The sequence below is a fragment of the Prosopis cineraria genome, unplaced genomic scaffold, assembly GCF_029017545.1.
Source record: "Prosopis cineraria cultivar Desert tree isolate PC_DT_omini unplaced genomic scaffold, ASM2901754v1 PC13, whole genome shotgun sequence".
Classification (NCBI taxonomy): Eukaryota; Viridiplantae; Streptophyta; class Magnoliopsida; order Fabales; family Fabaceae; genus Prosopis; species Prosopis cineraria.
In genome coordinates this window covers 36017388-36031701 of record NW_026555344.1, presented here as the reverse complement: position 1 = coordinate 36031701, position 14314 = coordinate 36017388, and the positions used below count along the sequence as shown (strand labels likewise).

The following is a 14314-nucleotide window of genomic DNA, read 5'->3' as shown; positions in this document are numbered from 1 at the left end:
AAAATTATATTATACCAAACATCTTTCTAAAGTGTCTCCTAAGTACAGGATGGCGAGTCCTTGGATGCAATGCACGTGTGAATTCCTTTCATAGGTTGAAAGATAATGCATGTATGTATGTATTTGTCAATCTCCCTATAGATATATAAAAGAATGGATAAAGTTTACACATAAGAAAATTTTTATATTACTTTTGCTAAAACCATTAATTTAGGTCAACCTAAATAAGCATGAAAAAAATTTAGAGCCAAACTTAGTAAAATAATAAATTTTTTATGTTCGAGCCTAAATAGATTTGAAAAAAGTCATGAATACAATTTTAGTATTTTAAATATATATATTAAATATTAATTAATCCTTTATATTTTAGTTCATTTTATGCCAAGAGATCATATATTTGAGTATATTATTATAGATATTTTCTTTAAAAATTAAAAAGGTTATTATTTTAATAAAATAGTTTAAAATAATATTCAAAATATATTTTAATTTTAATTTTTAAACTTTAAGACCCATAATTTGTTTAAAAGGGAGAATTTTAATAAAGATTCCTTGACCACAGTTATTTAAAATTAAAAATCTCTAAATTGTTGAAATTATACTGTAGTCCAGGGTAATAATTTGATATTAAATTTTTGAAAGAAATAAAAAATTATCCCTCATAGTTATTTGAATTAATATCAAAACTTTTTTATTTCATTTGTTCATTGTTTACTTTACTTGTTAAATAGGGCAATGTGTCGTGTCGAAACTTGAACTATTTTAATATTGCTTGTCTTAATCATTGGCTTTTCTGGTGTTTTGTTGAGTCGGGTTTAGATTATTTTAACAAAGCTCTGGTCGTCATGACTGTTTGGCAAATCTGGAAGGCAAGATGCTCTAGCCGATATAAAAGGCTCCCCTGTTGATTCCTTTTTGGTCGTTACCAATGCTAAATCTTTACCATATGAATTTTGGAGTGTTCATAATTGGCATCGCCCACCTAATGTGAATGACACTCATGGGTTCTCGCCTACTCTTCCGTGGCGTAGTCCAAATCCCTCTCGTATAAAATGCAATACTGATGTTTCTTTTAGTGTTGGCAGGGATGCTGGCTTGTGTGTTATATTCAAAAATGCTAAGATCACGTTTGCTTACTGGAATATAATAAAATGGAATGAATTGAACAAATAAAGATAAAAATAAATTCAATTGTCTTTCTCTCATAATAAATATAAGAAAACTTATTAATATAATTACAAATATGAGAATTATCATGTCTTTCAAAAATTTTATGAATCATGATTCTCAACTCTATAAACTAAATTACCCATCTCCTTTATAAATGTGCTCACATATCCTCTTTGATCATGTTATTATTACTTTTATTTTTTTAATTCATTCTATTTCATTCTATTCTAATAAGCAAACGTGACCTAAAGGTGAAAAGCAAAGCTGATTTGGCCTTTCAATTTGAAGCTTTGTGTCACGGATGATATCTCCGTGACCGTTAAAGACCAATGTAACGAACGATTCGCTGGTTAGCCTCGCACAATATGGATAAAGGGGGCGACATTGGCATTGGGGGTGTTCTGCCTCAGTCTTCGGACTGAGTGCACAACTGGTCGGGGGCTGGTGCCGCCTCCCTGATGAGCCCATGGCAGGACGAAACCAGTGTGATCCGTATGTGGTAAGGCTTGTTCTGAGGATTATGAGGTCCTCTAGACACCGCATAGGCGTCGTGTGCTGCGCCAGACTCTCAGCCCGTGACATTTGACTCTTCACAAAGGTGTTCAGATGGTTGTTGGCCTCAATTTCCAGTTCTATAGAGTGCGAATCCAACTGCTAATCTCTTATTCAAGGCTTTTCTAGTGTTTGGGTATTATATTCAGAAAACGACCGGGATTGATTTTTTTTATTTTTTTGGCCGGAAAAAACGACCGGGATTGATTGAGGTGAGAGGATAAGGAAAAAGGACTTTGACATTAAACGCCGCACCAACGTTCCTAACATGCCTAAAAAAGCCCCCTCATCTGGCTTCAACAACAACGCTCATTTTGCTTTAACACTCGTTTGAAAAAAAAAGAAAATTAATTCAAACAAGATTTTAAATCTTGCAATGAGCTTTTTTTCCTCAACTAAGATTGGGGAGGACCCAAACCTCAGTTAAAAGGTAATCCAAACATACCCTATGTTACAAGTCAGGCTGAACAACATATAACGTTTTTAAAAGAATTCCCGTTTGGTCCGCTGGAATTAAACTCTGGGAAAAGGAATTAGCAAATTCCTTTAATTGGTTGGTATGAAAATCGGTTCTCAAGAATTGATTTCCAGGAAAGAGAGTCGAAATTCAATTCCCACCATCACCCTATGGAAAATCCAGATTTTCCTAGGAAGTAATTATGCTGATCAAAATGTCCTTAATTACTTTTCAAATTGCCAAAATTAACTCCCCACCTCTAAACTATCAAACTCCCCGCCTCGACATTCTCTCCCTCTGCACTTCATTTTTAGGCGAGCTTTAGAAGCCATGGAAGCTTCCGCAAGCTTCATTTTCCAAAATCGCTTCGGCAGAGAGGGTTCAGTGCTTCGACGAGCTTTAGATCTAAGCTTGAATGTATGTTCACTGATCATGCTGCTTCAACATCACAAATATGACCATTGGCGGTGAGTGTTAGAAGCCGTGGAAGCCGTTGTGCTCCAAAATTGTTTGCTAGTTGTTCTCCTCTCCATGTTTCATCATCACAAATCTGACATCGACAATAAGGATGAAGTTCGAGGATGAAGCCACTACAGATCTAGTTTAGGTTTGAGAAGCCATGGATGTCAAGTCATCCTGTTCTTTTTCTTTCTTTCTTTCTTTCTTTCTTTCTTTCTTTTTTTTTTGGCAGGTCTGGTTTTATTTGGTACATTCCCAAATCTGGTTTTGTTGATTCTTATCACATATCATTTTACAATATGGGTTGATTATAAGCAAAATTCCAATCATTTGATTCTACATGGTTTTGATTGATTTTGGGTTGTTTGTTACCAACTGGGCTGTGTTAAATATTGTTGATCTGGTGCATCGTCTATGAATAGGTGGAGGAGGAAGGATGAGGGAAAGTGGTAGAGATAATATTATCTTTTTAGATTTTAAAATCAATTTAATTTATATGCCTGAAAAATAATTTCTACCCATTTTTTCTATCACACAAACCTACTTTTTAATTTAATTCCTTTTCTTTTTCCAATTCCAATTCCATTTTCTTCTCCAGTTTTAATTCCATGAAAATGCTTCTTCTGAACCAAACAGGCCCCTGCGGACTCCACAATTAGCCGTTAGGAAATGATTGACTAGCAAGCTAGTCTTAACTCATTAATATAATGTTAGATGACCATAACTTCCCTGGCTATTTTCGCTTTTGCCTTTAGCCCTAACGCCCATTATTTCACCAAATCAGTGACCCCAAGAAAATAATAAAAAATTAATAAATCGTTTGAGTTAAGGGACCACAATGCCAGCCAACCCACCGTTCAAAAGAACCTTGAGGGTGAGGGGGTGTGACGAACATTGGCCATGCATCAATATATCAGATCATCAACATTGTCCATAAAGAGCACAGAAATAGAAAATGTCTCCCATAGTAATAAACAAACCACATTCACGCGTGAAAAATCTAGAAAGTGGTCTGCGCGATTATAAAGTTTCTTTAATCCACATCCAGTATTCAATTTCATCAACTTATTGACAGAATCGTATCTTCATCAGTTTGCTCAATGCAAATAAATGTTTTCTTGTAGCCGTAGAACATACTAACATGTTTCGCTAAGCATTCAAGGGTGAAAACCGGAAGATATTGTCCACAAATATCTGGTCGATAGGCACCGCGAGAACAAAAACGGCCATAAACTCAAGGGATGAAATCAATTTATCAATTTAGGCCCGTTTCTCTGTGAGCAAAATTTTAAATACATCAGGCTAATGTAGAAAAGTACGTTCTTAAAAGCGCCTCAACACCCATGACCAAAAATGTATTAAAATTTGGCACCTTGATCAGATCAGAATGAATCAGAAGTTTGACGGCATTGATCAAAATCCGTCGCATCAGGGTTCACTTATTAGAGAACGTAATTCTTGCCGAAATGTGGGAATTTTGTCCACTTCAACGGCCATGACTAATCCCATTGACCTGTAAGTCTTTAGCTGTAATAGGCAAAACATGAATATCAAATTCAGAATTACTGACCATATATGATCATAGGGCGTTTAAGCAAGAAAATAAAACTGAAATTCTAATTATTTCAAAATTCTTAACGTTGAGTGTATCAAAATTGATTCCAACAACTTGGACTTGGTCATTTCCGTTGCGCTCTATCTTGATCATGTTAATTTGGTATTCCTATCTAATCCTTGAATGTAGATTGTAGAGGGAAAGATGAGAGTGAAGCTTAAAACCTCGCACTGTACCTGATTCGGATGTTCATCTCTACATCAACGAGGGAAAAGACAAAGTAAAGAGAGAATTTTCAAATAGGCTGTTCAATCACTTCATAAGAATACCCACCGACCCTCAGCACCCCGCCCCCAAAATAAAACTAGGCGGACATTTAACTGTATCCCGTAAAAGATGGGAGAGAAAAAAACTTCCTGTTAAGAATGTGAGCATTATATTCCATGAAGCGCACCATATTTTCCTGTACATTCTCTCCAATAAACAGAGGCAGTACTTAATATTATCATGCATCCAGAAAATGGAGAACCAAAACATATTGCAATGATGGCATGGTATATAAGGAATCGTAATACTTGCCTCACGAGTTTCAGGCTGGGAAGTTCGCAACGGAAAACAGAAAAACCAGGAGCTCAACTGTGATAAATTTTAGAAAGTAGTCAGTGCTATAATTAGGGTAGAACAGCACTCTAATTTTATTCATAAGAAGCATTGACATATATAAAAGAAATCAGAGGAAGAGAATCTACACAAATCACAAATATCTCTCCTATAATCTTGGTAAATCAAATCAGATACTGACAAGAAATAAAAAATAGATATTAATAACAGATAGCAGATCTTATTTAAATAAGGAAAAATAGGTCTAATCTTGATATGGGCCAATGGCGCCATAGGCCCTCATCCAACAGTCAGTAATGGAAGGGAAAGAAATACAAAACGGGTCAACAAGTTCCACAAAAGCAATGGTAGTTCAGTACCTTGTGAAAAAGTTCGTCCTCGGGCTTTACATATATTATTGCGTCGTCATCATCATTGTTCAGTTTTCTATTCTGCTCTGCATTCTTATGCTGTGTTTTCACATTCAGTCAAGAAGAGAAAAATCAATAAAAAATAACAGCAAACCACAAGAAAATGAATTTAACCAGAAACTCTAGAGTAACCAAAAAGAGAAGACAATGAATAGGAGGGTGACGCCACAGAAGGGTACCTTGTAAATTTTACTATATATTATATAATGCGTGAACTTGAAGGAATTTCGAAGCTCCTCTGTTGGCTACAAAAATGCAAAACAATACATTATAAGTTCCCTGGGCAAAGTTAGCCTCTGATGATTAAGTTGAATCATATCTACCACCCTCACCCATCTAATACTATCAACATCTGACCTCATCTTCAGTCGCCCATGACACTTCATCAAAAAGGGCATCATAAAGATGTGGCAAAAGCTGCAGAGGAAGATTCACTACACGCTGGGACACCAGAAGACCAACATCATGTGCTTGTTCCCCCAAAATAAGTTTCAATTGATCAAATGTGCCTTCTTCTTTGCATTCTTTAAGCAGGAAATCCTTTAGCTCCACAATACATTTTTGCTCCTGGAAAAAGCAATTAGTCAAGCTTCTGCAAGTGCAGAAATACTGTGCCAGTCACACATCAAATTGGCATGTTGTTCGCAGAATCAAGAATTACTGGAGTCATCTACTAAATCAAAAAATTGCAGTTTGCACCTCAAATAAAGGGGAAAATTAAAATACAGCAGCAGGTCCCTATTATTGTGTTTTGTTTTTAGCTCTTATAGTTCTATTTTGTTATTTCCAATCTTTTTAGTTCAATTCATACACAACTTTAGTTCCTATAGTTTTGAATGGGAAACAAACAGGTGGGCTCAGTCCGTATGGGCTCAAGCCCATAAGCCCAAATACCCCATAATTGATCATTTATGAAAGCCCAACCCTTATTCAAAGGCCTCAGGGCTAGGCCCGTCAGCCCCTTTTTATTTTTTTTATTTTTAAAATTAAAATTGTCAATTATAATATTACATATTCTTCTTAAAAATACAAATTATAATGTTAAAAATTAAAAATAAATCATAGAAATTCTAATTCTAAAGTATCAACATATATTTTAGAGTTTAAATTCAATTTAAAAATTGAAAATATTTTATTTTTCAAAGGTAAAATAGAAAGGGCTGCTCAAGCCAGAACTCGTTTTTTCATAGCCCATCAAGGCCAAGCTTCAAAACCCAGTTTCCCCAAAAAATGCCATTTTTTCAAGCCTAAATCCTTAAAAAACAGGCTTAAATAGGCAATTCATCAGGCTAGCCCTTATTCTCAGCTCTACACATTAGGACCATAATCTGGCACGAAGTTAATTTCTCTGACATATACTTAACTTTGTTATCCCTTTTGCCTTTTAATGATTAGAACTTCTAAACAAAGGCATTCTCTAATCTAACCGTATTCACCTTTGTCTCCCACATTCTGTTTAAACCAAATATTAAAAAAAAAAATTCCCCCTTGCTTTTTATTTTTAATTAGATATGGTCAATTTATTTCCATATGAGCAAAGGGATTAAGAGAGTTAAGTACACATCAACAAGATTAACTTTGTCAATGTCAAGTCATGGTCCTTCTATGCATTTTTAAAACTGTAAAGGCTAATGTTGCAAGCGGATCAAACTAAAAGGATTGAAAACAATGAAATAAAACTATAAGAACTGAAAAAAATGCAATCAAAATATAAAGACCTACTGTTGTATTCTACCTCAAATAAATAATGTTAAGGATTAATTTTCTAAATAGAGACATACGCATGCAAACACATGATATGTCCTATCTTAAATAAGAAACATGCCATTAGTATTTTGATCTAGGCAGCTTTCCTTTTCATACTTTTAACAAATCACCAAACTGGTAAATTTGGTAAGGATCTAGATCACATGTGCTATGAAGTAAATATGATTTTACATAACATTTGAAGCCAACCAAAAGATATGTGGTAACAAGACATCACGATTAATAATTTCTATAGTCACTTACCCTGTATCTCCATAAATTCAGAGCAGTCACAACAGCAAAAAGCCCCTCATCCTCATCATCTTCCACTTTTACAACAGTGCCCACTGTGGCCTGTCCCAAGATTAAGTCTACAAAGCCACTCAAATCCCATTGTTTATCATCCAGGTAAGTTTGAAGCAAGTTCTTTACCCCATGAAAGTCACCAGGTTTGGGATCAAAGAAGGAAAAATCTGCTTGGACAACATCCTTCAAGGATAGAAACCATACTTTAATAATTTGCTAGTTATTCTCTGATTTTAATTTAAACATCTTGAATACAATAAATCATCTATGAACAATTACTTCAAACTCTTCACTGGATGACTCAGATTGCTCTGTCTTCTCTTCCAAAGTGTGCTTAGCAAACCTATTGCCTGGGCAGTAAGTTAGAGGCTTAGACACTGGGATGCAATTATGCAACTGTCAACGTCAACTGACTATGAAATGTACATTACTGTAGAGACAGGGATTACCTGTGAAGCTTGGACCAGATTTTTTATCAGTTTTGGAAGTAGAGGCCAATCGGGCTACTGAACGAGCAAACCGGGAGAATGTCAAAGGTTGAGCTTTCAAACGTTGGCTATGCCTTCTAGGTCTTCTGGTCATTGTTATACTCTAAAAATATGAAAAATTTAGGGAAGTTATATTCTATAAAATTAAGATCTTGAAAAAAAATGACGCTTATGACAAATTTGTCGCTCTGACCAGAAATAAGAATGTCACAAAGTGAAGGGGGAACAAACAACATTAGGTTCAAATTACAACAACTAGAATGTGATAGTGAGAGGTTTAGTTCAAGGTCACATCAACAACAACCAAAGAAGCTTCACGATTATGATTGAAGAAGAGAGATGGCAATAGGGAGCACGGAGCTTGCTTACTTTGAAGCAGCAAGCAGCTTGGATCAAAGATTCAAAGGAAGTGATGCCAACATAACATGCCAAGAACTGAGAAGCCACCCACTCCAGAAGAAGAGGCCATAAGGAGGAAGAATGTTGCTCTGCGTGTGATGCTGATGCCATGCATGCAACGGGAAGAAGAAAAATGATGGTTTTGGACCCCTGGTGGTTTCTACATGAATTTCCCTCAAATTGAACATGTTCAATCACGCACAAAAGATCTCAAAAAAAAAAAGGTTCAAGAATGAGATTTAACAGGGAAACATCTTTCATCAAAGAAACAAAAAAGTGGGGAACATAAAAAATTGTGGTAGCATGATTTACCACATGGGAGGGAAGGAAACAACAATAACAAATGAACAAAGGGGCTGGCAAAAGTCCAAGGATGGGGTTTGAGACTGTCAGCTTGTGTTTGGTTCAGCTCCTGAAAGGCACCTGTAGTGCATGCCCATTTGTGTATAACAAGCACAATCTCCAGCAGAGGAAAGGGTAACGGACAACAGAAAGGAGCTCACTTGAAAGGAGAAGGCCTGAAGGCAAGGCAGCAGTAGGACGACAAACAGCAAGATGGGGTCCAGGGAGCACGCACACAGAGAGAAACCGCAAGAGTCAAGGTGTGGGACCAGAAGACTCTTTTTGCCCTGAAAATCTCAAATTAAATACAAAAAAAGAAGGAAAAATTGTCAAAAAATCCCTATGAAAATTGTTTTGAGGGGGAATATACTCCAAGCCTATATCACCTACACCAAGCCTATCTGGCACCTTGCATACCAAGCACCTTGTACATCAATGCAGTGGCGGAAGGGGGGACCAGCAGGGGCCAATGGGATTTGAGTGGCTTTGTAGACTTAATCTTGGGACAGACCACAGTGGGCACTGTTGTAAAAGTAGAAGATGATGAGGATGAGGGGCTTTTTGCTGTTGTGACTGCTCTGAATTTATGGAGATACAGGGCAAGTGACTATAGAAATTATTAGTTGTGATGTCTTATTAGTCTGAATATTATGAAGTCTGAATATAACTCCTATATTATGAAGTCTGAATATTACTCTTTCCAACTCTATTTCTCTAAAATACATATTATACCATGCATTTGAATTTTCAAAAAGCCTAGATCCTTTTAAAATATTTTAAATTATACAAGACAAATAAAGTTATGCATATTTCTCTTAACGTTCCTCCGTGTTGCTTAGGCATCACTCATCCTTATCTCACTAAAATTTGTTATTCATTCTTTTAACTTATTTTAAAATTTAAAATCCACTTACTTTAAGGTTGGTCAAAAAATTATGCACGTAAGCATAAATATATAAATTAAGTGAGACAAACAAAATCAGAATTTAAACCACTTCCAGGATACAAACATGATCACTGTTGTTAAACTGGTTTCCTCTCGATCAAAATTGATCACACATACACCAATTTTCCCAACGCCAATTTAAGTTGGTCAACCATGCTTCCAAGAGCTTACCAAGTCAACAAATGCATTTGAAGAGGACCCACCTGAAGACCAAGCATCCATGGCCATGGCTTTTGTATCCCTAAGGTTGAGGAGGTTTCTGTTTTTTTCACTCGTAGTGATGTTAGTCTATTTGGCATTTGCAATTTTCTGGGCTGCTACTCGGCGGGAATCATATTCATGGGTTGGGCAAGATATTCTTGTAACTTTCATTCTCAATAGCTAGGAAAAGTTTTATTATTTTGTGTTTTTAAAAATTTTATTATTGCAGTTTTTAAATCTAAAGATGAGTTAAGCTTTGAAGCAAGTTTTTTTTTTTTAGTAAAAGGGGAATTCATTAACTCAAAAAAAAAATACAAATGATCAGGAAACTGTACGGGCAAGCAGGAAGGAAATTACATCAGCTTCCCATAATTTCCAGCACAAAATGCACACACAAATTTTCCAAGAAGTATCAATGCGGGGACTATTCATGATATTTGTTAACCAAGCATCAATACTTTTGCCATAGAACTCAGTACACATATCAAGCAGCAATATTTTCTTCCAAACTACAGCAGCTAAGTTACAGCTCTTAAAAATGTGGTCAATGGAGGTTTTATGTGGTGCTTACTGACAAAAGGTCAATCTCTATTGATACTGAATGAAACACACACAAGAGGAATGAATCAAATACAAATTCCAAAAATCAGTAATTACGATAACAACTCTATTAATGATCTCCCCATAAATCTGGAGGATGATATTAATCATTCCAAACTTGCTAATTAATATCTGAAGATTGAATTGCCAAAAGAAAAAAAAATCTGTGTATCACGAGAGAATAAAACATGTAAAAATTGACCCCAACTTACTTAAAGAGAAGATGGAATCATGTGTCATTGAGCTTACCTCCTTTAGCTCAACCCCAAATGCCTCGATAATTATAATTCGATTCAAAATCACCTACATCATAGAGGGTTCAAAATATAATTAATTATAGAGCTTTCAAATAATCTAATAAATCATATAATTTCAAAAAAAAAACAATTCCAGATAAAAAGAATAGATAAATTGCTGCATTCACCTCACCCACGGCATTATTGAAAATCAAAAATGAAAATTTCTAATGGAATTACTGCATTCACACATCCCTTGAGATTCCACTACTCAAAAAATAACACGACTATGCTTCTCAAACTTTCACACACGCGTTAATTCATCTGAGAGGTCTGGTTCAAATGCTGAGAGGTTCCCAGTTCGACTAATGGTAGGAAAAATCAATTATCGGCAGGCAAAATCAAAACCAGAGACAGAACAGCCACAAAGCATTCCACTCTGTCCAAGTCTATCTCTTCACAGATAAATTACTCAATCATAAAGGGAAACCAAAGGAGAAAAGAGGGGAAGGAACATGATAAGAGGGAAAAATCAGAGGAAACTATGACTAGGTTTTGATGACAGAGATGGGAAACGGAGGAGGGAAAGCGAGAGAGGGGTTACAAGAAAGCATACCGATCTGGGGTTTTGTGTTGAGAACGTCGTCGCAGGAGGAGGAACCGAGGAGCACAGTGTCGCCGCAAGAGGAATCTTGCCAAGGAGCAGCCTAACAGAAGAGACCACAAAGATATAAAAGAATAGATAGCCAGCGAGAAAATGTCGAGGGCTTGGAGACTTGGAGTACTGACTAGGACTGTGCAAAAGTCTTGTAGTCTGGTCCAACCCGGTCCGACCCGTAAAAATTCGGTCCAATCCAGTCCTATAAAATGTTAGTCCTGTAGGTCTAAAAAGACCAAAAAAACAGGACTTATTTTTCGGGTAAGACCAGACTAGAGACCAAGCATCTGGACTAAGTGGTCCGGTCTGGTCCTATATAATTATTTTAATATAATTAAAAATAATTTATAAATTATTAATTACTTCAGGCTTCAGTACGCGCAGCTACTTGGGTCTCGACCACAAAACTCATTCTCAGTTTCTCTACTCTCCAATGCGCCGAACCCTAGCCCCTGCCTCCTCCGGTACGCCACCTCCGACCACCGTCAATCACATCGGCAGCCCTTGCTCTTCCCTCTTCATTCTCGCTCGAGCCTTAATCTCTGATTCATTGCTCTTCCCTCTTCATTCTCGCTCGAGCCATTCTCCTGCAATCCTACCCACCGCTGCTCTGCTTCAATCACGTCGGTCCGTCTATTATCGGCATCGCCTCTCGCATCTGATTCACCGTTGAGCACGCCACACCACCGCCCTACCCCTGCTCTCCATTACCCCTAACCTCTAATTCAAAGGCACAAATTTCTTTCCCTCAAATTAAATCGTACTTACCTGCTTCAGCTTCAACTGCTCTGCTAAGTTTTCCGCCAATTCCCAGACGACAAGCGAAGAGGTTACCGTGAGCGGATCATTGCGCCACTGGTATATTTCTGAACTTCCCTTACATACTTTCAATCTGATACTTCCCTTATATACACTGGATCATTGCGCCACTGATATATTGCTGTACCTCCCTTATATTTCTCTCTGTTTCGTTATCCAATCTGATACTTTCGGGAGAAAGTTGTTTTAACTGAGCTCTATGGTGCTTAATTTTGCTGAGAAATAGCATGGGCATGGGTAGCAAGCATGCGTGGAGTAGCGGGAAGCATGTATTTTGTTTTTTTTTGGTTTAAAATCATTGTATTTGATAGAAATCAACTAATAACTACTAAGCCTTGTATAATGAGTATAATTGAAATCCAAGGCAGGCTATTCGAATGTATTAGAAATTTCTTCATATTTATAACTTGAATATTTACTGCAGTTTGGATAGGCACTGAGATACTTCTTATTTGTATTAGTGATGTTTATGCTCAGTTACCTAGAAATAAAAATCAATTATTATCATTTTTAGACAGTCTTGTTGTGCCTTTGCAACGTGCTTATCAAATTCATTTATGTGTTTAATATGGATTAAAATTTGGATTGACTTGCCTTAGAAGTTGTTTAATATGGATTAAAATTTGTTACATAGGTTTGGATTGACTTGCCTTAGAAGTTGTTTAAAGTTTTTTCCCCATGTCTGTGTTGCTCTATTAGAAGGACATTCCTGTGGGATGATTTTTATTAGTAATCACCTTATCAATTATGTGCTCTCATTTTCTGGCTTTTGTGTTCCCTGCCATGATTTTGTGTTATTATAACTTGTCTATTTTGCTTCCTTTTTACCATTTTGCTGTTATAACTTATCAATTATATTTTATCATTGTGAAGTAATGGATATTGAGCAAACATCTAGTATTGACCAACCTTAATCGTCTCCTTTCACTGGTGAAAATGTGAGTTCAACTCCTTCTGAACCATCTTTGACACCTACTCCTCCACCTCAACCCCCAACTACTATGGAATGTCCTCCTCCTCTTACAACTGTAACTGAAAGTGAAGCTACAGAAGGTAGTAGAAAGAGAAAAAATTCTACAAGAAAGGTGTCAAAAGTGTGGGAACACTTTACTAAGTTACCATTGGAAGAGACAAATGGAGAAGTTAGAGCTGCATGCAAGTACTGTAATTTAGATTATGCTTGTGACCCAGGCAAGCATGGTTTAACATCCTTGAAGAGGCATGTACCAAAGTGTTCCAAGAATCCACATAAAGCTACACAAATGACGAAGCAATCGATGTTGAATTATGTGACACCAAGTGGGCAAGAGGGAAGCTTAGTACCTCATATGTTCAATCAGAAACGATGTCGCAGGGCTCTAGTTGAGTTCATTATATGTGATGAGATGCCATTTAGGCTTGTTGAGAAGGAAGGCTTTAAAAAGTTTGTGAAGGAGTTAGAACCACGATTTCAAATCCCTTCAAGAACAACAGTGGCTAGAGATGCCTGGCAATTGTATCTTGGTGAAATTAGAATCTTGAAAAATTTGTTAAAGAAGTGTACTAATCGTCTTTGCCTCACTACAGATTGTTGGACATCAGTTCAAAACTTCAATTACTTATGTTTGACAGCCCATTTCATTGATAATGATTGGAACTTGCATAAGAGGATTCTTAGTTTTTGCATGGTTGAGAATCACAAAGGTGATACGATAGGCAAGACAATTGAAAGGTGCTTATCAGATTGGGGCATACAAAATGTGTTCACCATAACTATGGATAATGCAACTTCCAATGACACAGCCTTGTCTTACTTAAAAAGGCGTTTAAAGAATTAGAGGGGTCTTGTTTGTGGTGGTGATTATCTTCAACTACGGTGTTCTGCACATATTCTTAATCTAGTTGTTAATGACGGGTTGAAGGAGTTGAAAGATACTTTTGAGTCCATTCGAAATGCTATTAGATATGTTCGTTCCTCTCCTGCTCGCTTGCAAAGATTTAAAGATGTTTGTGAATTGGAAATGTTGGACACAAAAAGTATTATTTGCCTTGATGTCAGTACTAGATGGAATTCTACATATTTAATGTTGGATGTGGCTTTGAAGTTTCAAAAGGCATTTGAAAGATTAGAGGATGAAGATGAAGATTTTGTTAGTTACTTCAACAAAGGTTCAAAGCGTCATGCTCAAAGTGACTTTTCTTGTTTAGAGGGTAGCATAGATGCCTATGTTTATAGGCAAGATGCTAGACCCGATGACAACATAGATGCTTTTGCTTACTCTAGGCAAGCTCCTCCTAAGCGTAATGGCCCTCCAAACAAACAAGCTTGGAATAAAGCACGGTTCTTTCTTAAGTTCTTGAAGGTGTTTT

General features: G+C 36.6%; 1 protein-coding gene across 9 annotated transcripts; it reads right to left on the bottom strand.

The window, feature by feature from the left end:
- Positions 1–3586: 3586 nt before the first annotated feature.
- Positions 3587–11271, bottom strand: LOC129291087 (protein BCCIP homolog). Of its 9 annotated transcripts, XR_008588636.1 has the most exons (13): positions 11105–11184; positions 10502–10555; positions 8667–8792; positions 8134–8586; positions 7726–7867; positions 7556–7626; positions 7235–7459; positions 5582–5791; positions 5404–5469; positions 5174–5263; positions 4773–4829; positions 4011–4165; positions 3587–3912 (listed from the first exon to the last, which is right to left on the bottom strand). XR_008588636.1 is itself a non-coding variant. In XM_054928220.1 (12 exons), exons 4-12 carry the CDS (start codon positions 8272–8274, stop codon positions 4067–4069), a joined length of 1101 nt encoding a protein of 366 aa, XP_054784195.1. In that variant the 5' UTR covers positions 8275–8586; positions 8667–8792; positions 10502–10555; positions 11105–11184; the 3' UTR covers positions 3587–4066. The 9 variants fall into 9 exon arrangements, 7 of the variants coding, with proteins under 7 accessions (XP_054784195.1, XP_054784201.1, XP_054784196.1 ...); XM_054928220.1 differs by having other exon boundaries at positions 3587–4165; XM_054928226.1 differs by lacking the exon at positions 8134–8586 and having other exon boundaries at positions 3587–4165; positions 11105–11271.
- Positions 11272–14314: the final 3043 nt, after the last annotated feature.

What these genes read in the sequence shown, in the direction of transcription:
- LOC129291087 (XM_054928220.1), bottom strand. Translation starts at nt 8,274, where the DNA reads ATGGCATCAGCATCACACGCAGAGCAACATTCTTCCTCCTTATGGCCT. An exon ending in ATCTGGTCCAAGCTTCACAG is followed by an intron (nt 7,627 to 7,725) that starts GTAATCCCTGTC and finishes CTTACTGCCCAG; the next exon opens with GCAATAGGTTTGCTAAGCAC. An exon ending in AGGACGAACTTTTTCACAAG is followed by an intron (nt 4,830 to 5,173) that starts GTACTGAACTAC and finishes AATTTATCACAG; the next exon opens with TTGAGCTCCTGGTTTTTCTG.